Below are 22857 nucleotides of genomic sequence, written 5' to 3'. Positions count from 1 at the left end.
CAAGTGAAAGCCCCATAGTTAATTAAAACCATCTGTGTCTGTGTGGGGCTCCAGTGTTAGGAAGACTCTTCACCCTTCAAGAACAAAGCATAACCATCCAGATTTTTCTTTTCTTAATATTATTGTTTCTTTCTTTCTTCTGTTTTAAGCCAAGTATATTTGGGAAACCAAGGTTTTTGTGGGGTTTGATTAAAGATTAAAAAGCAGGAAGATTTGATTTGGCTTCAGTTTTTGAAGGCGATTTGATTTTGGGTTTAATTTCAGGTTGAAAGTGGTGAATTAGGTGCTGAGAAGTTTTAAAAAGCTTGACTTTGGCTTCAGTTTCAGGTGAATTTGATGCTTATTATTTTGCTTTTTAAATTTCAGGTTGGAATTGGTGTTGAAAAAGATTTGATTTGGTTGATGGGAATTGGTTGTAGCAGGGGATATGAGAAAGTCTTTCAAAGATTCACTTAAATCCCTTGAAGCTGATATTCAACATGCCAATACTCTGTAACTCTCAAACTCCTCTTCAACTGATTACAAATTATGGTCTTTTTTATTTAAGGTTTTTCAATGAAAATTCTGATTTTAGTAATAAATAAATTGGGATTTCAAAGTGATTAGTGAATTGAATGAAAACAGGGCATCAGATTATCCAAGGGAATATGATGGTGGTTGTCTTCAAATGAGGTTATCATACAGTCCATGCGCTCACTTCTTTCTGTTTTTTGTTCAATGGAGTGATTGTAATCTTGCTGGTGCACTCGGCTTACTCAGGATCCTTATTTATAAGGTATGTATGCTTTGAATCTTGTGAACAAGTTGTAATTTACATGACATTGCACTATTACAGGCATATGAAGATGGGAAGACAACTATGTATATTCATGAGCGCAAAGCTACTATCCGAGAGTTCTATGGTTCGTATTTCTCATTCTTTATTCCTTGTACTTTTACAAATAAGCCACGATCAAGTATACGCTAACTCAAATCGTTGTTCTTGCTATTAGATTCTACAATTTTATGTGTGAACTAAAGTGTAAAAGTATTATCCTATCGTGACCATCAAGGGCTCAACTTAGATTGTGGATTGATCCTGTTGATAGTTAAAGTGGGCCTAAATGGACCAACGTTTTTTTATAAAAGAATTCATGTCAGTGTTGGTCCATGGATGAAGTACATTCTCTTTGCTTAAGTTGGTCCTCACTCACTTTGTGATCCCATGAATAGGTGTTATATTTCCTTCTTTATTGCAACTTCAAAGGGGGATCACTGATATTGAAGATAGGAAACAAAAGGAGCTTTGTGCATCAAGGTACAAAAAAGATGAGATGAACAAAGGTAAACTGTCCGAAATTGATATAGAGCGTGAGGAAGAATGTGGGATTTGCTTAGAATTGAATACCAAGGTTGTCTTGCCTGATTGCAACCATTCTTTGTGTATCAAGTGCTACACAAATTGGTGAGTTAACTCTGTTTATGGTTTATATAAATTCATCCATACGTATATAGAAAGAGAGAAATAATATGTTGAGAATCGTGATAACCGCATGCCGCCCTTGTACGTAGCACATAAAAGAATAGTACAAATGTGGCATGTGGTTCTCGTGGCTCCTAACATATTATTGGTTCTAAAATGACCATCGTGACGTTGTTGCAAAGTAAAGAATGTTGATATTAACCTTTGGGGGTGTGATTTAGGCGTGCTCGATCTCAATCATGTCCATTCTGCCGTGATAGTTTGAAAAGGGTAAACTCGGGTGACCTTTGGATTTACACTTGTCGTTATGAAGTCACCGAGTTACCAACAATTGCAAGGGAGAATCTGTGGAGGCTTCTTATGTATATTGAGAAGTTACCTCTTGTTGTTGCGGACCCTGTTACTATTTCTTATGACCCTCGTTACCGGTGAGGTATTAGTCATCATTGATTTGTGCATATAATTGCTTATTGGTGGTTATCTATTTGTTCATATGATTGTTTGATTTGGGCGTTTCGATGTATCCTCTCGCTCGATATCAATGATGACTAAAACTAGAATGATGTTACTGTTGTGGAAGTTGTACATTGTTTTAGATTTGAACAGTTCTTTTTTTCTTGATTGGTATGTATATAATTTTTTAGTTTATTTAATTTCTTTACGTTTGATTTGAATACACAAAGTTGCATACATATTATATCTATGATATTTAACTTGGTATAATTAATTCATCTGTCTGCACAACAGTATGAGTTCGTCTACAGACTCGTTTTGTGCTTGACGTGAGCAATGGTGGATCCATTTTTTTAATCGAGTCACTTTTTAGATGCTTCAGTATCTTAGAATAGAACTGGATATAAAAATTCTGAGATCGGTTTGATGGTATGGGTGTATATGGTTAAAAATTTTATGTTTTCGATCCAGGAATTCAAATGCCCATACATGTGTGATGCCACATGTTTATGCATACAGTGACAGAGAGAGGATCAAGAAAACTCTTACTTGAATAACAAAGAAATATTTTCCTTTTTATATGTTTATATGTTATTTTTCACTAGAAAAAAAATATAAAAATGAAAAGAAAAATAAAAAATAGTAAACAAACTCGTTGTAGTGCACATATGCAATACATCGTCTTTTTTTATTGCATATGTTCGCTAATGTGTATTTTATTTGTGTAACAGTGTGGAATATCATATATGCAATTGTTATTATTGTATATGTGCAATAGAGTTATATTATATGCAAAAACAAAAAAAATCGATATAGTGCATACATACATTATTGTTGTATTACATATATGCAATAGTATTGTATTTTGTATAATGTAATTGTGTTGTATTATATATATATATTAAAAAAACTATTGTACATATGCATTGCAGAGTATTGCAAATATGCATCACATAGACTATTTTTTAAGGAGCAATATCAACTAATTAGAAGAACCAAAGAAAAAAATTACAAAATATTTTTTTTTAAAAGTTAAAAGTAATTTTTTATTAGTTTTCTATTTAAGAGGAGTTCTCTCTAGATCATACCCCTACATTAACATGTCCAAACACTTATGGTTTAGCAAATTGCAGGAAGCGAGCATCAATTTCTTTGATAACTTTTGAGGTAAAGTTTTCTAGCATATTTCAGCCGGCAAAGATGATAAATGAAAGAAGTTGTGCTTGGATACCACGTTAAGTTGCACTAACATGAACGCCTATGAAGCTTTATAGAAAGACAAAAAAACACTGCACTAGCACAAACTGTCACACCCCAATTTAAAGCGGAAATGTCGGGCGTGAGGTTATTGCTCACAGCTCTCAAGGTAATATCATGCAAATATTTAAAGTGACAATGAGTATGTTTGACAAAACTAGCTGGTAAGCTGTTAGTTGTAGCTATTTATAAATATTTAATGGTATATTTGGCAAAGAGCTTTTAGTAGTTTTAAGCTACAAACTTTTAAAAAAAAACTCATATTTATTGAAAAATCTTGTTTGGTTGGAGTAGCTTGAAGCTTTTAGGTTAGGAGAAAAAACTTAAAGCTAAAAGTTTGAACTAGTAGAGTTTAGAAAAGGCTATAAGCTTTTAGCATTTCAAATTTTACAATTTTGGTACTTGAACTTCCATCACCTTTTGTTAATTTATATAATTAATTACATATTTAACCCTTATTTGAAACAAACTACCCCTGTGACTTTTTAGAATGCCATAATTTTTTCACACGTTAATATTTTTTTAAAAAAATTGCATAATAAAAACGTGCATTTTATTCTCTTTAATTTGAGTATCATATTGTTATACTTCTTTAACTATAAAAAATTAACATATTATGTGATTACTGGTTACGATCGGCAACAGGCGAGTCAGGCAAGTCCATGTCATGTTTAAGACCAATATAGGGTCAAAACGAGTCGATTAAAAATGGGCTAATTTAGTTTGGTTCGTGTTGGTACAGTTTTGAGTCGAAAGGGGTCAAGTCAAAATAGGTTTCGGATTAAAACGTTGCACCGCGCGATCACCCATCGAGTATTATTAAAAGCTCCAGCTACTCTGCCAAACACCTAAATATTTCTAAAAAAACTACAACTAACAGCTACCAGCTAAAACTTCTAGCCACCAGCTTCCAGCCACCAGCTAGCAGCTTCCAGTTACAGCTACCAGCTAGTTTGGCAAACATACCCTCAGTCACCAGCCACCAGCTGGTTTTGCCAAAAATACCCTTAAACATTAAGCTTTTTCTCCAAACGTAAAAGCTTCAAGCTCGTTGAACCAAACAATACTTTTAATTGAGCAAGAGCTTTTGTTAATGCTTGAAGCTAGAAGCTCCTAAAAGCTTTCTACCAAACATACCTGTAGCGTTTAGAAAAAGCTAGCTTTTAGGATTTAAAATTTTACAATTTTGGTACTTGAACATTCATCACCTTTTGTTAATTTCTATAATAATTACACATTTAACCCTTATTCAAAACCAACTACCCCATGACTTTTTAAGAGGCCATAACTTTTTCACACGTTAATTTTTTTTTTTTTTTTAAAATTGCATCATAATAACAAGCATTTTATTCTGTTTAATTTGATTATAGTATTGTTATACTTTTTTTAGCTTCAAGAAAGTAACATATTATGTGATTACTGCTTAGGATCGGAAACAAGTCGAGTCAGGCAAGCTCAGGTCGTAAGACCAAATTAGGGTTGGAATGAGTCAATGCAAAAATGACTAATGTAGTTTGGCTCATGATGGTACGGTTTTGAGTCGAAAGGGGTCAGGTCAGAATAGGTTTCGGATTATAACAATGCATAGCACGGGCTCCCAACTAGTTTTATTAAAATCTCCAGCTACTCTGCCAAAAACCTAAATATTTCTAAAAATCTACCATTAACAGCTACCAGCTTTTTACCAGATAACAACTTCCAACTACAGCTACCAGCTAGTTTTCCCAAACATACCCCTAACAAGCTTTTTTGGGAAATTGTTACGATGAAACAACAAATTGATAAGTGGGTATCTTCAACCATTAAAATCAAATCTCATTTTAACCCCTTTCATTTATGATTTTAAAATCATAGTTACTATGTTTTAGTACAGGGATGAGATCGAAACTATACTCATACTGAAAATAAATAAAACTCGGTATCGAGTATCGTACCAAATTTTATGGTTGGGTATTGTAATTTTAAAAGATTTTATACTTTGTAAAAAAAGTATAAGTATTTACACAAAAAAGGTTGAGCATATTAATTTTTTGATGACGTGTTCAACTAACCATTTCTCTGTATTTGATGAATTATTACCTCAGAACTATAGTTTAAGAATAATGGTTAAATAATTTATCTAGATCGAATGATCAAGCTTTATACCTTTAGTTCGAATTATAGCTTTAAACCTTGATAAAACATATCTTTTGATATAAAGACATTTTTATTCAAAATGATTAGATTAATTCGTATGAAGTTTGGCGTGGCATGCTTCGGCCTAATATGTCTAAACACTCTTATTAAGCTCTTCAGGAAAGTAAAAGGGTCTCGCAGTTGATTGTAATTTATATGAATTACTTTCATTAGACAAGAAACTCGACTACTAATATTGTCACCGTTCCATATATTACAAGCCCGTCATGCTTTTTTGTTTAAATATTTATAAACATTTTTTATTTAAAATGTCACACCCCGACCAAAGGCAGCGGAACATGCCAGGGCGTAACGTATTGATTGGACAGTAACTCAAAAGACACTAATGAAAGAGACAATAATTATTTAATTTCATTATAATTAAAACAAGTACAAAAATTTAATAATCGGAACAAATACATCAAATTTTTGTATTTTAAGGTAAATATCCGTAAAACAAATATAATCGATCTTGAACTGTATCAACTACTTGTACCTGTAGCATGTATAGAAATAGGGTTTGTTAAAACGAATGTTGGTGATAATACACAAGTTTAGTTTTATGTATATATATATATATATATATATATATATATAGGTAAATCACAATTCATAAGTAAATGTGAACATTACAATTCTTATGTAAATATAAACAACTAAATAGATGTTGACCTGTTCCTATTGATACAAAATCAATGTACTTGGGTTAATGTAATATCATACTAGATGAAAATAGATGAGCACGAGATACCAAACCACCAAACAATAAAATAAACACTTAAGAACATTGAGCATAATCATAAAGAATGCAATAATCACACATAAATATAAATTGAATTTTGTTTTGAATAGACGTGGTAATAAAAACATGATTAAATATGTATAAGGTATACATGCTACCCTCAAAATATAAAAAATAGAAAAAAGGGTATGTAAACTCACCTTAAAGAATAAGGTATATGGTGATGTAACTGCGGTAACAGGAAGACGGTTAAAATGAGAACGTTAGTTAGTTCCACAAGAACTCTTGATGCTATGTCCTCATTTTAAAGATACAACTAAAATGAATATTCTAACGATATAAATGAATACAACACGACATAATGGGTTTATAGAGATTTGAGGATCAATAAAGTGTTATATATATTTTATATTAAATTTTTGAAAGAAAAATGTAAACAATTTAAATATTAGTACAAGTTACTTTTCGAATGTTTAAACAATATATCATCAATAAATTAATATATATAAACCATATAATTATCTATAAATATCAGAAAGGAAAACTTATTTTGCTGAACGTTGTTTATTAATAAATATAAGGTTAAATATTAATATATATATATATAAAAAAGGTTAAATATAATATAATATAATATAATATAATAATTTAATATAATATATATATGCATATATTAGAAAATTTTAAGCGGCAGTTTATTCCGAGATAAAAAAAAGGTTGTTCGATACGTTGATGGTTGAAAAATTGAACAAAACCGAGCCTAGGGGACTCAAACATGCGCCCCAAGCCGATTTACAGTTCTTTATATATGGTGCTCCCAACTGAGTTGGGTCTTGTGTTTGTTTAAGAATGGACACAGATCTAAATAAACAGAAATATCAATAACCCCAAAATCACATAAACCCAATGTAACACCCTGGCTTTAAGCTACGCCCGGGTGCAACGTATAGATCACTCATCAGCTCGTAACACTATTAATAATGACGATATATTTATTTTATTTCATAATTTCGCAAGTACACAAATAGTTTGATACTGAGACAAAAAGAATATCACATATTAATGAAGCAAATATTATTCATTGAAATAATACTAAGGTATAACTAATTTTCTTGTCCTGTCACTTCATTATATCTATAACATCCCGAAATTCTAGAATAATATTTTATATACATTAATTAATTACGATGGAAAAGTTTACTTGAGTTAGTGGAAAAATAATAAAATAATAAAGATGGAAGGATAAGTAGGCTAATTAATGGAATTAAATATGGACCAAAAAGGAAAGACGAGCCTTAGGTCCATGGGCTTGAGGGAGTATAAATACCCCTTAAACCCTAATCCTTTCCATTTCCATCCATCTCTACACCATAGCCTACACCTTCAAAAACACACACTTAAGCTAAACACTCTCTAATCTACTATATTCAATGATCCAAGACCAACGAAGGTAAGAAATAATTTATCAAAGATGTACCAATATATTAGAATCTGACACCGCAGCCCCGTGATACCGTACAAGCCGTTTGGATCTAGATTTATTCCGGTGTTTGAACAACCAAAAACGAGCTTAAGGACCACCTTAACTCAGATCTGGACACCCAGAAGCTACCCCAGCCATAAACGATCAAACCCAGACCAACCACGGTGGTTAACGGCGGCTGACGGCGCCGAAATCGGAGAAAAACCTCAAAATCGCGTAAAACGAAAGCTGACCTGCATGTTGGTCCGTATAAGTATTTTCAACGTGTAAGTTACACGGACGTATAAGTATAAGTACCGTATAAGTGTACACGGCTGCATATGTATGTTGGCGTATATGTATAAAAACCGTATATGTATGGTAGTGTGTATGCATGCAGGTTCCGTATATGTATGAAAGCTGTGTATATGTAAGGACGTATAAGTATGACTTATACGCCAGAGAAACTTATGCGTCGTGGAAGACTTACACGCCAGGGATAACTTATACGCCCATAAAACCTTATACGCTAAGGGCTTATACGTTAAAAAGAACTTATACGCTAATAGGACATATACGCCCATAATGGTTATACGGACTTTTTAAGGATTTTATAAAATAAAGGAACGATAAACGACGTAAACGATAGACATGGACTTGTATGAAATATGAAATAACTAATAATGAAAGGTAACGTTTTGATTGATTAGATAATTAAATTTCAGTTTTCTGATGAGGTTTTTAGTAAAAACTTTTTAATGAAAATAAAATTAACCCCAACCAGGGGCTCTGCCCCTTGGACCCCGCTATTGGCTGCCGCCCCTAGAACCCCGCTGACATTACCTATGAGTTGCCAAAACACCGGACCCCTATTCGTTGAGGGTTGCAATAACCTATGAGTATGGTATAGCTAGAAGTAGTTAATTGACACTATGATTAATACACAGTTAGCCGAGCACAGCTTAGGAAGTGCAAAACGGTAAACTCTGAGAAGAATTGTCTACAGGTGAGTTTCTAGCCCCCATTTCCTTGTTATGTTTTCGGGACTGTGTGCATACTCAATGTGATAGTTAATACACTTACCTTAAGTGGTAAGTGTATGCCATGTATGATTTAAGTGATAGTTATTGAAGTTATGAATGAATGCTGGTCGGTGCGTGAACGATCTTTTGATATTGCACGTATCGTCAGGGATGATGATTGTTATAAGATGAGATTGTTTTATAAATGATGCACGAATGATTTATGTATGTTATATGAAAGGTAGAGAGTATGTTGGGTCTATACTTAGTTGGTTTGTACTTAGTCTATGCTTGTATGGTTTGTGTCTTGTATGCGTATGTAAACCGAGATCGATATGTGATCTCAGTGGGCATGGGCTTGTTATGGCTAGGTTGTAGTTTGCCTATATATACATGTTATATATAGGGTTTTAGGTTGGCCGTTCACTTTGAGTTTGTTGAACAAGTATTGTAAGTTCTTAAGCATCTGACGTCAATATACGTATGTTTGAAGCATTGTTGGTGTGATTTTCGTGCTCTTAGTTGTTCATCTTGAATCATCTCTTGTTATATTCCGCAATAACATAGAGAGTGTTGATATCATATTGAAAGATTCGTCAATAGGAATTACAATTGGTATCAAAGTCATTTGAACCATTCAAGGCTCGGGTTTGATATCAAACATTTCAAGATTTATTGTTTCTTTGGATTTATTGGAGATTTTGGTGTTTTAGTGCATTTTTCCGGTAAACTGTGTATCGAGAAGAAGAAGTTTTATATTTGGCCAAAGATTGGTTTTTCTTTGGAAACAAATCAAATTACACTAAACACGGGAATTGGTTGTTACCAATCCAACTAATTAGCTGGTTTTCGGCCATTTTAGACAGTTCTCGGGATTATATATGGGATCTCGGCCAATCATTCTAGGTTATCTGCTTGATTTCATCATTTTCGTTCTAATTCAAGTGTTCTCGGGCATATTTGATAGTTCTCGGTTGAATCACAGAGTTCTCGGTCATTTAGGGTTTTTGGTCTTCAAGGAGTTCTCGGTCACACCTATTTTCTGTTCTTTGTTCTCAGTTAAAGTTTGTTTTCAGTCAACATTTGTGTTCTCTATCAAACTTTATAGTTCTCGGCTGAGCTGCAAGTGGACCTGATCTATTGGGCTTTGAAATTATTCTTGGACTAATTTTACTGGACTGTTACTGTTTAAAAAAATGGAACAAATAACAAATGGTAATGGATTATCAAATGCTACTTCATCAGGAACTGGACTCCATAATGGGAACTGCTACTCGCATACCTCGTCTGCTGTCTCATGAGGGGTTTAGCGAGTGGAAGTTCATATTTGAGAAATACGTTAAAATGAAAGATGCCAAAGTTTGGAGAAGCATTGTTAGGGGTCCTCAAGCTATCACATACTAACGTGAAAACTCTGAGGAAATTGTTGTGAAGCCTTTTGAACTGTATGATGATGATGATTTTGAAAAAATGGAAGAAGATGAAAAGGCACTTTCAACTTTGACTATGGCACTCTCACCTGAGATTTCCTTGGGCTTTAGGGAACTGCAGTTTGGTAAGGCTCTATGGGAAGCATTGATTGAAGTATACTAAGGGAATGAAGACATGAGGATGAGTCATCAAAATCTGCTGCGACAAAAGTTTAACATGTTTAATCACGTTTTGGGAGAGTCGTTGGAAACTCAGCTTCATAGGTTCATAGATCTTATGACTGAGATGAGATCTGCAGGCATCAATATAACAGCTGCTAAAACAAACAATAAGTTGGTAAACTATTTGCCTCAAAATTGGGATATGAACGTCACAGTAATCAAGAAGACGAAAGATCTCAACATACTGATACTGTCTGAGGTTATGGCAATCATCAAGGCTTGTGATATGGATGAAAAGCAACGTGCTATAAACCATGCAAACTCCTACAATGCCGTTGGCTACAGTGTTGCCTCAAACAATGCACTCATTTCACAAGACAAGTTTTTAATGTTCAAAGCTACTCAAGGGCAACAACAGTTTTAACCTCGAAACAACTTTTCAATGTTTCAATTCGCTAAGGGTCAATTCTCCCAAGCCTCACAACAACCAGCTCCACTGTTCTTTGCTAAACCTGCTCAACCACTTGTTGCTACTGCTAAAGCCTCCAACATCTGGTGCCCCTTCTAGTCAGAGTTCGGGTCAGATTCCTAATATCTCAAAGGAAACTCAAGAGAACATTGCTTTGATGGCGGGGTTCATGAATTACTACAACGCGTTTTTTGCTAGAAATCTGGTTCAACCAGTAGTTGCTGCCGAACTTGATCAGATTCATCCTGATGATGTAGAAGAAATGGATATCTTTTGGAAAATCGCCATGGCAGTGTTTCGTGCTAAGAAATTTACTAAGAGAATAGGTAGAAACAATTGGAATGTGCCAAATTATCAGAAGGTGGGTTTTAACAAGGATACTTTGAGATGTTACAATTGTCACGAGCCAGGTCACTTTGCTCGTGAGTGCACCACACCAGCAAAGGAAGGAAACATGGAAAGGGCGCTGGTCCCTGTTGAGTCAAGATTTGACCTAAGAGAAGTATAAGGAAGATTGGAATCTTCTCAACCTCCTCTAAAATCGCTAAGTATGGAATCCGAGCACACTTGGATTCCCGGGCAAGGTTTTCTTACCCTAGCAAGGTATTTTGTCCATCGGGCAAGGTTATCTTCTAGAAGTCTTCTTTAGTGTATATCCGAGCAGGGTTCACTATGTCTAGCAAGTTTTTTCTTCTTAGCCGAGTAAGGTTTACCTCCGAGTAAGCTCTTGGCTAACCAAGCTCATGAAGCCAAGTGATTGGAAGATCGGGCAAGGTACTCATCAATAAAACAATGGTCCGAGTAAGATTGATGTGAGTAATGTAATATCACAAGTAACATCGGGCAGGGTTCAACTCTAGCAAGCTACAGTGTTACCAAGCACACTTTGCTTTGCTAATAAGCTATTCCTAGCCAGGAGTTAAATGGAACATTGAAGAACAAGGTTGCTCGTAAGATCATGTCGGCCAAAGTTTGATGTGATCAAGGAGATTGGAGTCTGCTAGGTGAGTATTTTCTTACGAAGATACTCTAAGTAAAGTCTACCAGGAGAACTGTTCCCAAGCACACTTCAAGGTTACCAGGTCTACCCGAAGAAGACAAAGGCACAAAGCCTACCCGACAAAGACAACCTATGCAAGTCTACCCGGAAGACCTGCTTTTACACTTAGTATAGTTTTGAATATGTATTATTTATTTCGGGTTTCTAGAAGGAATGACAGCTGTCAGGAGGTGTCAAGCCTATAAAAGGAATATTCTAGGGCACGCCTCCTAACGGATAGAGATGGACAAGCCAATTAATATTGAGAGAATATTTGTTGAGCGTGACGGCAGTCATTGAATAGTACGAATATAACTTTCCATCAAGAAAACCTAAATCGATTATCGTTTGTATGACTTGTTTATATAAATGGAAATATTTTGAGTGATTCTTGTGTGTTAGTTACCTTTTGTTATTCTTTTAGCAACTACACTGTTTGTTTCTGATTCCGCCTTAAATAAACAGTTTTCTTTCCTAAAATAGCAACCGTCGTTAACTATCTTGTCGACACATTTATTGTGCGAGTTATGACTTGATTGTGAATGTGAGTGATTATTCGGGACTGACAGTCCCAGTTGGAAATGCAAGAGGAGAATGTGGGGGCAGTTCATGTGACGGTGAACGGAGTTTGGTGGCTCAGAAATTCTCCTAGTCTGATCAGATGGCCACTCTCAACATAAGTAATCAGACTGCTAACTTTGCTCCTATTGAAGATGCTGAAGAAGAAAATGATGCTGTGGAACAAGTTAAGGAGCTTCAATTTGGTTTTATGGATTTCACTTCTTCCAGCTCATCTGAGGTGAGTTCTCAATTATGTTCTCAAGCTTGTATTTATAAAGTAGATCTCTACAAATCTCATAATAGTAACTTGCTTAAAGAAATGGAAGTTGTAAAATCCGAAAACTATAAACTTAAGAAAAATGAAAGAGCTTTCCAAGATAAAATTGAGGCACAGAAAAAGCATTTTTCAAAAATCAAATCTGATTTTAGTAAAATTTTGTCAACACCTAGATGCCAAACAGAAAATTGTTGAATTAACTACCGAACTGGAAGCCTCTAAGTTAGAAATTTTGAATCTAACTGATAAATTTAAAAGGGTTGAACTAGACTTTAGAAAATTTAATGGTTCTAGTAAAGTAGTAAATTCAATTATTGAAAGTCAATTATGGTGGAAAGAAAACGAGAGTGAAGGTGTAGGATATAGTCTTGTACCCTCACCATACAATGACAACTACACCAGTCTTCCTATCACCAAAGAACATGAGGAAATAATAAAAGACATGCAGTATGGTAAACCAAATAAAAATGATAAAGTTGTTTCCGACTCAGTAAACACTACTGCGTCTACTTAAGGAGTGAACGATTCTAATGTGTTTGCCTAATGTGCAGATGAAGTAATCATTGAGGATTGGACAGATGAGGATGATTATTCACGTGTTTTAATTAATAAAGACATTAATTCTGCTGTTCCTTTAAAATTACCTGCTTTGAATTCTGTTATTCCGACTCTTTGTGTGGGCTCTATTTTTAAGAGCAAAGACAATTGTGTGTTTGATTCCGTTAAAACTTTGAATTCTAGTGATGTGGTTTTTAAAAAGTTTAAAAAATCGAAAAATTCTAAGAAATATTCATTGCCTAAGTTTGTTAAAGAGAGATGCTCTAATGACAAATAGGGTGATAAGCCAAACAATGTGTTAAACGGTAAACACCAGTGTAAAATCCCAAAATTTCGAATAAAAACATTTAATACATATTATTTGTTTTAAAGGAAAAGTTTACCCGAGTTAGTAAATAATAAATAACAAAGAGGGAAGATAAGTAGGCTAATTAAAGAGAATTAATCATGGACTAAAAAAGGAAATGTGGGCCTTAGGTCCATGGGCTTAAGGGAGTATAAATACCCCTTAAATCATAAATCTTTCCATTTCCATCCATCTTATCCACTTTACACCTTAAAACACACACACATACCCTCTTAAGGGCGGCTACAAGCTAGAACAAGAAACCGAGATCAAAATCAAACCTTTTATTGATAGATCTTTGGGATACAAGCTAAATACAAGGTCAAGGTTCCTAACTAAAGCTAGTCGTAACCTAAAAACATCAAAAGGTATGTTCTCTATGATTAAAGGTTACATTTTTATGAACGTTTTGCCATGAAACTTGACCCTAGAGTAGATCGGGTCTAGATGTTTCATAAAAATACATACTTGATGCCTAAAATGGACTTAGCAAGCTTAAGGTTATGAACGGTTCATCAAGTGAACCCTAGATCTAGCCTAGAATGTTTTAAATCTATAATGGTCCAAGATTTATGACTAAAACGAATTAGATCTAGATAATGGAATAGTGACGGGTGTAAAACGGTTAGTATGAATAAGAAGGATAGTTAAAGTTCTGGTTATAAACCATAAAACAGTTAGCAGAGATGGGTAAAAAATGATTAAGATAGAAAGATGAGCTGAACACACCTAACCTGAGGGATCTCGACCAAGATTGGGGGTTCTCGGCCTACCCGTGTTTTCGGCCAGGTTGGTCAACACGAGACTTCGGTCAACATGAGACTTCGGTCAAACTCGAGTTCTCAGTCAAACCTGAGTTCTCGGTCAGACCAGAGTTCTCGGCTTGGACAGGTTCTCGGTCTACAGGGTTCTCTGCCAAGGGTTCTCGGCTGACCATGTCCTCTGTGGGGTTTTGGGCTGAATCCAGTTGGGCCCAGATGAACAGTTGGGCCCAGATAGTGAACAGTTGACCTAAAACAACTAAGCCCACATCTAGCTAAGCCCATATCTAATTTAAACGAGACAGTCCATTATCTTAAGCATAACAAAGCCCAACTTAGAAAATACATTGGTTAATTAAAATACCGACTAAATTAATTATACGGTTAATTAACGAGGATATCTATATAACAGTTAGCCGTGCACAATTAAAGAAGGGGATACCGATTAACGGCGAACGCAACATGATCCATGTGAGTTTCTAGCCCCATTTCCTTGTTATGTTTTCGGGGCTGTGTGCATACTCGATGTGATAGTTAATACACTTACCTTAAATGGTATGTGTATGCCACATATGATTTATGTGATAGATATTACGTTATATATGTGAACGAAAGCTTGTCGATACGTGAACGATCTTCGGATATTGCACGTACTGACACGGGAGGTATGTATGTGAAAGATGAATGTGTATGATATATATATATATGTGTGTGTGTGTGTGTACAACATATGTGTATGTAACAATGATTAACGATATTATATGTATGTTACGTGTATGTAAAGACAGTATGTACGAAGAAGAAGAAGTAAGGGATCAGTCCCTAATAATATCTGAGATAGAGAATTATAGAGGGATCAGAACCTACTAATATCTGAGATAGACAAGAAAGGGATCAGACCCTACTAATATCTGAGATAGACAAAGGAAAGAGGGACCAGACCCTAATAATATCTGAGATAGAAAAGGAAGGTATCAGACCCTAATAATATCTGAGATATACCTAATAATATCTGAGATAGAATGGACAGTAAATATAAAGTATGAAAGTAATAAGGTATGTACGTATGTATGAAAGTATGAAATGAAAGTAAATTAGCAAAATAATTATTATGTATCTTCGGATTCATGATTAAGGTTAGTGTATGTATTGTATGATGTATGTTTAACTATAACTCACTCAGCGTAGCTGACTTTTAGTATGCACGCAGGTGAGTAGGATGCGACAGCTGGCGTGAGCGGGACACATGGCAGAAGAATAAAAGCCTGCCATCTGAAGACTTGTTATGTTTTATAATTAATGCTTTAATTTTGAAAGACAAGATGAATATTTTAAGACATGTTATGAATTATTACGGTAATGTTATGAAAGTTTTTATATTTCGCTTATTTTTTTATTAACTCTGATGATTAGAACTATGTTGATGAGTAAATCCAACGTCCAAATGTGAGGCACCGGTAACGGGGCCTTACAAGTTGGTATCAGAGCAAAGTTGGAGAGATTTAAGCATCCTACATGATTAGACTCGAATAGAGAATGGGAGTTAAGTAAGAAAGGAAAGAAGATGCCAGTCCAAGAATGCCATGTGTCGCTCAAGAAAGCCTAATAAAGGTAAAGTGTATGATTGAATAACATATGTTAATATTAGAGATAGGATTAATTGATTTCCTTGATTGATTAACTTTTTATAGTAGAACCAGCACAAATAGACTCATAAGAGGAAGTGTATAGGACACGGAAAGTAACGTGATCAGCTAATCACAGCTGGAAACTGTTATTACCTGTTAGCCTTACTATCCTTGTACTAAATAGTTCCTTGAGTGATAGCGTTTGTGTTTTCCCTTTTAGAGTACGATGGCTGGAACATGAGGAAATGTGGAAGCAGGAGGTCGCACTGGATGACGTGGCAGGCCTCGTCGTGTCCAGCAACTTCGGGTGAGACAGCTTCCAACACCGGAGATGAAGGGAGCGCAGCTAGAAGAGACCCGAACAACAACGAAGGGGTTCAACTGGATCCCGCAATTCAAGAAGCTATGGTCCAAGGTGTAGCCACTGCTGTAAAGAATTTTACTCCTGGAGGGCCTGCTGGAAGCCGTGAAAGAACTGCTGGAGGGGCAGGAGGTGATGGTAGGAGAGATGAGGAAGAAGAGAGAGAGAGGCCTCGAGTGGGGATAGGTCTGTGAAAGCCGGTGACAGGAGAAGAGGTCGAGGTGGGTGCAACTATAAGTCCTCCAAAGGATGTGACCCGCCGAAGCTGATTGGTTTGGGAGACGCAATCACTACTCTTTAATGGATAACCGCCATGGATAAAATTATCCGAATCAGCGAGTGTCGCCCTGACCAAGCTGTCGGTTATGCCACCCAATAATTTGGTGATGAGGCGATGTCCTGGTGAGAATTGATTGAGCAAAGGAAGAGTCAAGAGGAAATCAAGGCTATGAAGTGGGAGGATCTGAAAGAACTGGTTATGAAGAAATTCTATGCTGAAGCCGAGGTTGAGAGGGCGGAGATGAAGTTCCTAAACTTGAAAGCTGGGACGATGACTCATCGTGAGTAAACCACCGAGTTCAACCGAATGTCTAGGTTGGTGCCTGATATGGTCAACACTGAAGCTAAGAAAATTAAGTGCTATGTGAAGGGATTTCCACCAAAAGTCCGCACGCTAGTCAGGCCGAGTAAACCTGCTACCTTTGACTCTGCTGTCGAACTCACAGAGATGGTTTATGCAGACCTGGCTGCGGATGATGTTGTGGTGGAAGAAGAAAAGAAGGATAAGAAGTGGGTTGCTCCTGTTAAACGATCCGATACTTAATTGTGGAACTCCAAGGATAAGAAGCAGAAAGTGTGGGAGAAGAGATCATGCAAGACATGTGGAAAGATGCATGGGGGTGAGTGTAAGTGGAGTAAAGGATCGGATGTTTGTTATAAGTGTGGTAAGGCTCATGGTGTGGAATGCAGGCTGGGATCGAATGCTTGTTATAAGTGCGGAAAGGTGGGGAATTATGCTCCCGATTGTACTCCAAAACCCGCATGTTATAAGTGCGGTGAGCCGGGGCATTTTTCTAAGGAATGCACTGATGGTGGTGCCGGAGGGAGAGGGAAGAATGATGCCGATCAGACTAGGCCAAGGACCAGAGCTTAAATGTTAACCCAGGAACAAGCCAAGCAGATTTCAAACGTTGTCACAGGTACGTTTCTAGTAAACGGTATACCCGCTTCATTATTATTTGATTCGGGTGTGAACAAAAGTTTCGTAGCCACGCCCTTTAGTAAATTAGCTAAAATGAAATGTTGCAGAGTGTCTGAAACTCTTATAGTAGAAACCGCTAGTGACACTTCGGTTAAAAATAATGAAAATGGTTAAGGACTGTAAGATAGAATTAGAGGGACATGAGTTCCCTGTTACTTTGTATGTTATGACCTTAGGAGGGTTCGATGTGGTTTTGGGAATGGATTGGTTATCTGAGTATGAAGCTCAGATAGTATGTAAGAGTAGGATAATAAGGTTAAAGTCCTTGGATGGAAGTGCGGTGACGGTTTATGGTGATAAGGAAAGTTCTGGGCTTAACGTCATTTCGATGATAAAAGCCGAGGGTTTGTTAAGGCGAGGGTGCGGTGCCTACCTTGCGTATGTTGTCAACGCTACGGCTGAGACAAAAGAATTGAATGATGTTCATATAGTGCGCGATTACCCAGAAGTATTCCCTGAGGATCTTCCGGGGTTGCCGCCGGAGCGAGAGATAGAATTTCAGATAGATTTAGTACTAGGAGCCCAACCCGTCGCGAAATCACCTTATCGTTTAACGCCGTCCAAGATGAAGAATTAATGTCCCAACTGCAAGAACTCCTCGACAAAGGTTTTATTAGACCAAATGTTTCCCCGTGGGACGCACCTGTGTTGTTTGTGAAGAAGAAGGATGGAAGTATGAGAATGTGCATTGATTATCGTGAGTTGAACAAGCTTACAGTAAGGAATAGATATCCTTTGCCAAGGATTGATGATCTGTTTGATCAACTGCAAGGTTCAAGTTGGTTCTCACGAATAGATAGCAGATCAGGCTATCATCAGTTGAAGGTGAAAGAGATAGACATCCCTAAAACGATGTTTCGAACGTGGTATGGACACTACAAGTTCCTCGTGATGTCCTTCGATCTGACGAATGCTCCTGCAGCATTTATGGACATAATGAATAGGGCGTGTCGGCCAATGTTGGATAAGTCGGCAATCGTCTTTATCGACGACATATTGATTTATTCAAAGAACGAGACTGATCATGCCGAGCATTTGAGAGGTATTGGAGACTCTGAAGAAAGAGAAGTTGTATGCTAAGTTTTCAAAATGCGCATTCTGGTTGCGAGAATTGCAATTTCTAGGTCATATGATTAATCCTGAAGGGATTACCGTGGACCCAGCTAAGATTGAAGCGATAACTAATTAGAAGACTCCATAGAATCCGACTGATATACGAAGCTTCCTAGGGTTAGCTGGCTACTATCGGAGATTCATCGAAGGTTTCTCCAAGATAGCCGCACCGTTGTCCGGTATGACCCGAAAGCCGATAGTATTCAGTTGGGGAAAGTTTCAAGAAGAAGCTTTTGAAGAATTAAAGAAAAGGCTCACGCAGGCTCCAATCCTTGCCTTACCCGATGGTGACGAGGATCTGGTTGTATGCACTAATGCTTCACATTGTGGGTTAGGTTGCGTGTTGATGCAACGAGGAAAAGTGATAGCTTACGCGTCTAGACAGTTGAAAGTCCATGAGAGTACTTATCCGACGCATGATTTAGAGCTAGCAGCCATAGTGCATGCTCTCAAAATATGGAGGCATTATCTGTATGGTACAAGGTGTACCATTTACACAGATCATAAGAGTTTAAAGTATTTCTTCGCGCAAAAGGAATTAAACATGGGACAGAGAAGATGTTTGGAGTTGATTAAAGATTATGACTGTGACATTAAATACTATCCTGGAAAAGCCAACGTGGTCTCCGACGCGCTAAGTCGTAAGAACGAGGAAGTCATTGCAACAGTAAAGTCATACCAGCTGATTATGAATTCAAGTCTTTTTGAAGAAATCATCAAAGTACAGTCAGAGGTGTTAATATATGAAGGGTTAGTGAAGAAGTAGAGAGTTTACGGCCAGCAAGATGAGTTGATGGAAAACACTCATGGCGTAAAGATGGGATTTGACCGCATGTGGATCCCACGCCATGGAGATCTTAGAGGTCGAATCTTAGATGAAGCTCATAAGTCAAGATACTCGATTCATCCAGGATCCAACAAAATGTACCAAGATTTGAAAAGAGACTACTGGTGGCCAGGAATGTAGAATGATGTGGTGGATTAGGTTAGTAAGTGCTTGACTTGCTTGCAAGTCAAGGCAGAACATCAGAAGCCTTATGGGAAGATGCAGCCTTTAGAGATACCTGAATGGAAATGGGAACACATCACCATGGATTTCATAACTAAGCTACCCCGTATAGCTAAACACCATGATACCATTTGGTTGATAGTGGACCATTTGACCAAAAGTGCTCACTTTCTGCCTATACGAGAGGCCATCTCGTCAGAGACGTTAGCAAGTTTGTTCATTAAGAGGTAGTATCTAAGCATGGAGTACCGTTATCAATCATGTATGATAGAGATACTCGGTTTACTTCGAGGTTTTGGAAGAAGTTCCATGAAGCTATGGGAACGAGATTGAACATCAGTACGACGTATCATCCCCAAACCGATGGACAGTCTGAAAGGACGATCCAAAACCTTGAGGATATGCTACCTGCTTATGTTTTAGACTTTGGTGGAAGTTGGGATGATCACATGCATCTGGCAGAGTTCTCCTATAACAAGAGTTACCATTCAAGTATTGGTATGCCACCGTTTGAAATGCTTTATGGTAGACGATGTAGAACACCGGTTTGTTGGGGAGAGATTGGCCTGAAAGAAATGGGAAGCCTTGAGGTCATTCAAGAGACATCTTCAAAGTTCGATCAGATTTAAGAAAGAATGAAAGCTGCTCAAGACAGACATAAGTCGTATGCTGATAAGCGGCGATGACCAATCGAGTTTAACGTTGGTGACAATGTGATGCTCAAGGTCTCACCTTGGAAGGGGATCATTCGCTTTAGAAAGAGGGGAAAGTTGAGTCCGAGGTATATTGGACCGTTTAAGATTATAGATCGCGTTGGTGAGGTGGCTTATAAGCTGGATTTACCTAATGAGTTAGAAGGAATTCATTCAACCTTCCATGTTTCTCACTTGAGGAAATGTCTAGCTGATGACACGTCTCACGTGCCATTAATGGACATTGAGATTGATGAACAGTTGAACTATATTGAGCAACCGATAGAGATCATCGATCGCAAGGAGAAACAACTTCGTCATAAGGTTATACCCTTAGTGAAAGTGATATGGAAGCACCGCAAGGGATCGGATGCCACTTTGGAAGTTGAGGAAGAGATGCGCAAGTTTTACCCTAGTCTGTCCATGTAATAGTTAGGTTTCGGGGACGAAACCACTTTAAGGAGGGAAGACTTGTAACATCCCAAAATTTTGAATAAAAACATTTAATACATATTATTTGTTTTAACGGAAAAGTTTACCCAAGTTAGTAAATAATAAATAACAAAGAGGGAAGATAAGTAGTCTAATTAAAGAGAATTAATTATAGACTAAAAAAGGAAATGTGGGCCTTAGGTCCATGGGCTTAAGGGAGTATAAATACCCCTTAAACCCTAAATCTTTCCATTTCCATCCATCTTATCCACTTGACACCTTAAAACACACACACATACCCACTTAAGGGCGGGTCGCAAGCTAGAACAAGAAACCGAGATTAAAATTAAACCTTTTATTGATAGATCTTTGGGATACAAGCTAAATACAAGGTCAAGGTTCCTAACTAAAGCTAGCCGTAACCTAGAAACATCAAAAGGTATGTTCTCTATGATTAAAGGTTACATTTTTATGAACGTTTTGCCATGAAACTTGACCCTAGAGTAGATCGGGTCTAGATGTTTCATAAAAATACATACTTGAAGACTAAAATGGACTTAGAAAGCTTAAGGTTATGAACGGTTCATCAAGTGAACCCTAGATCTAGCCTAGAACGTTTTAAATCTATAAAGGTCCAAGCTTAAGCCTTAAACGAATTAGATCTAGATAATGGAATAGTGACGGGTGTAAAACGGTTAGTATGAATAGGAAGGGTAGTTAAAGTTCTGGTTATAAACCATAAAACAGTTAGCAGAGATGGGTAAAAAATGATTAAGATAGAAAGATGAGCTGAGCACAACTAACCTGAGGTATCTCGGCCAAGACTGGGGGTTCTTGACCACCTTATGGAGTTCTCGGCCAACCCGTGTTTTCGGCCAGGTTTGGATTTCGTTCAACACGAGACTTCGGTCAAACCTGAGTTCTCGGTCAAACCAGAGTTCTCGGCCTGGACGGGTTCTCGGTCTACAGGGTTCTCTGCCAAGAGTTCTCGGCTGACCATGTCCTCTGTTGGGTTTTGGGCTGAATCCAGTTGGGCCCAGATGTACAGTTGGGCCCAGATTGTGAACAGTTGAACCTGAAACAACTAAGCCCACATCATGCTAAGCCCATATCTAATTTAAACGAGCCAGTCCATTATCTTAAGCATAACAAAGCCCAACTTAGAAAACTCATTGGTTAATTAAATACCGACTAAATTAATTATACAGTTAATTAAAGAGGATATCTATATAACAGATAGACGTGCACAATTATAGAAGGTGATAACGATTAACGGCGAAAACAACAGGATCCAGGTGAGTTTCTAGCCCCATTTCCTTGTTATGTTTTCGGGGCTGTGTGCATACTCGATGTGATAGTTAATACACTTACCTTAAATGGTAAGTGTATGCCATGTATGATTTATGTAATAGATATTACGTTATGTATGTGAACGAAAGCTTGTCGGCACTCCTGGTCATATTGCAATAAATTGTCCACACTGTCCATATGTCCCATGCTATGGATTATATAAGAGGAATATGCCTTGTAGTACCTATCAACGAGATTTCAGGAATCACCAGGCTAGTCCCTCTGACGGTGATTGGAACAGAAACAAATCTGGTAGGTTTAGTCCTCATCAGACCAAGCCTAACATGTTTTGTGGAGGTTGTAGATACGGTGCTTCGGTATCAAAAACGAACACGGATTCTAAACCAAATCAAGTGAGAAAGACAATGTTATTTGTGTCTCCCACTTGCATACCAACCAAGTCATCCATTCGTACAAACAATGCCAAATCTTACAATGATAGACATGAATGGGTGCCTAAGTCTCTTGTGAAAGAGGCATCGAATTCCATATTATATGATCAGAAGGACTTGTCATGGCAACCCGTGACAACCGTAGATGAATTAGGTTCACCCAGTGTAACTATGGACTGGGTACCAAAGTCTAACTAATCTCGCACATCGTGGGAACAGATATGGAGGAATATCATCAGACCCTGATATGTTTAGAGTGGATGTTCCATGCACATGAAAGGAGACATTTCCCAGCTACACGACATTTAACTTTATAACGGTGGGTATGTTTCTTTTGCGGGAGGAGAGAAGGGGTAGATTACGCAGAAGGGTACTGTAAGTAATGGTGTTCAAAAATTTGAGAATGTTAATTTTGTTCCTGAGTTGAAGCACAGTCTGTTGAG

The 22857-nt window shown here is 37.1% G+C and overlaps 1 protein-coding gene across 1 annotated transcript; it reads left to right on the top strand.

Annotated features, from left to right (window-relative positions):
* The first annotated feature begins 265 nt into the window (after positions 1-265).
* On the top strand, positions 266-2152 carry LOC143588681 (E3 ubiquitin-protein ligase AIRP2-like). The gene is made up of 6 exons (XM_077069622.1): positions 266-327; positions 367-492; positions 625-775; positions 836-902; positions 1213-1444; positions 1684-2152. The coding sequence occupies exons 2-6, from the start codon at positions 428-430 to the stop codon at positions 1892-1894; spliced, it is 726 nt and encodes a 241-aa protein (XP_076925737.1). The 5' UTR covers positions 266-327; positions 367-427; the 3' UTR covers positions 1895-2152.
* Positions 2153-22857: the final 20705 nt, after the last annotated feature.

Source organism: Bidens hawaiensis, unplaced genomic scaffold (assembly GCF_021521415.1).
Source record: "Bidens hawaiensis isolate Kalapana, Puna unplaced genomic scaffold, B.hawaiensis_p1.1 tig00036695_1, whole genome shotgun sequence".
In the NCBI taxonomy this organism is placed as follows: domain Eukaryota; kingdom Viridiplantae; phylum Streptophyta; class Magnoliopsida; order Asterales; family Asteraceae; genus Bidens; species Bidens hawaiensis.
The sequence above is the reverse complement of the archived record's forward strand: the minus strand, read 5'-3'. Positions and strand labels throughout refer to the sequence as shown.

What these genes read in the sequence shown, in the direction of transcription:
- LOC143588681 (XM_077069622.1), top strand. Translation starts at nt 428, where the DNA reads ATGAGAAAGTCTTTCAAAGATTCACTTAAATCCCTTGAAGCTGATATT. An exon ending in TCAGGATCCTTATTTATAAG is followed by an intron (nt 776 to 835) that starts GTATGTATGCTT and finishes GCACTATTACAG; the next exon opens with GCATATGAAGATGGGAAGAC. An exon ending in ATCAAGTGCTACACAAATTG is followed by an intron (nt 1,445 to 1,683) that starts GTGAGTTAACTC and finishes GGTGTGATTTAG; the next exon opens with GCGTGCTCGATCTCAATCAT.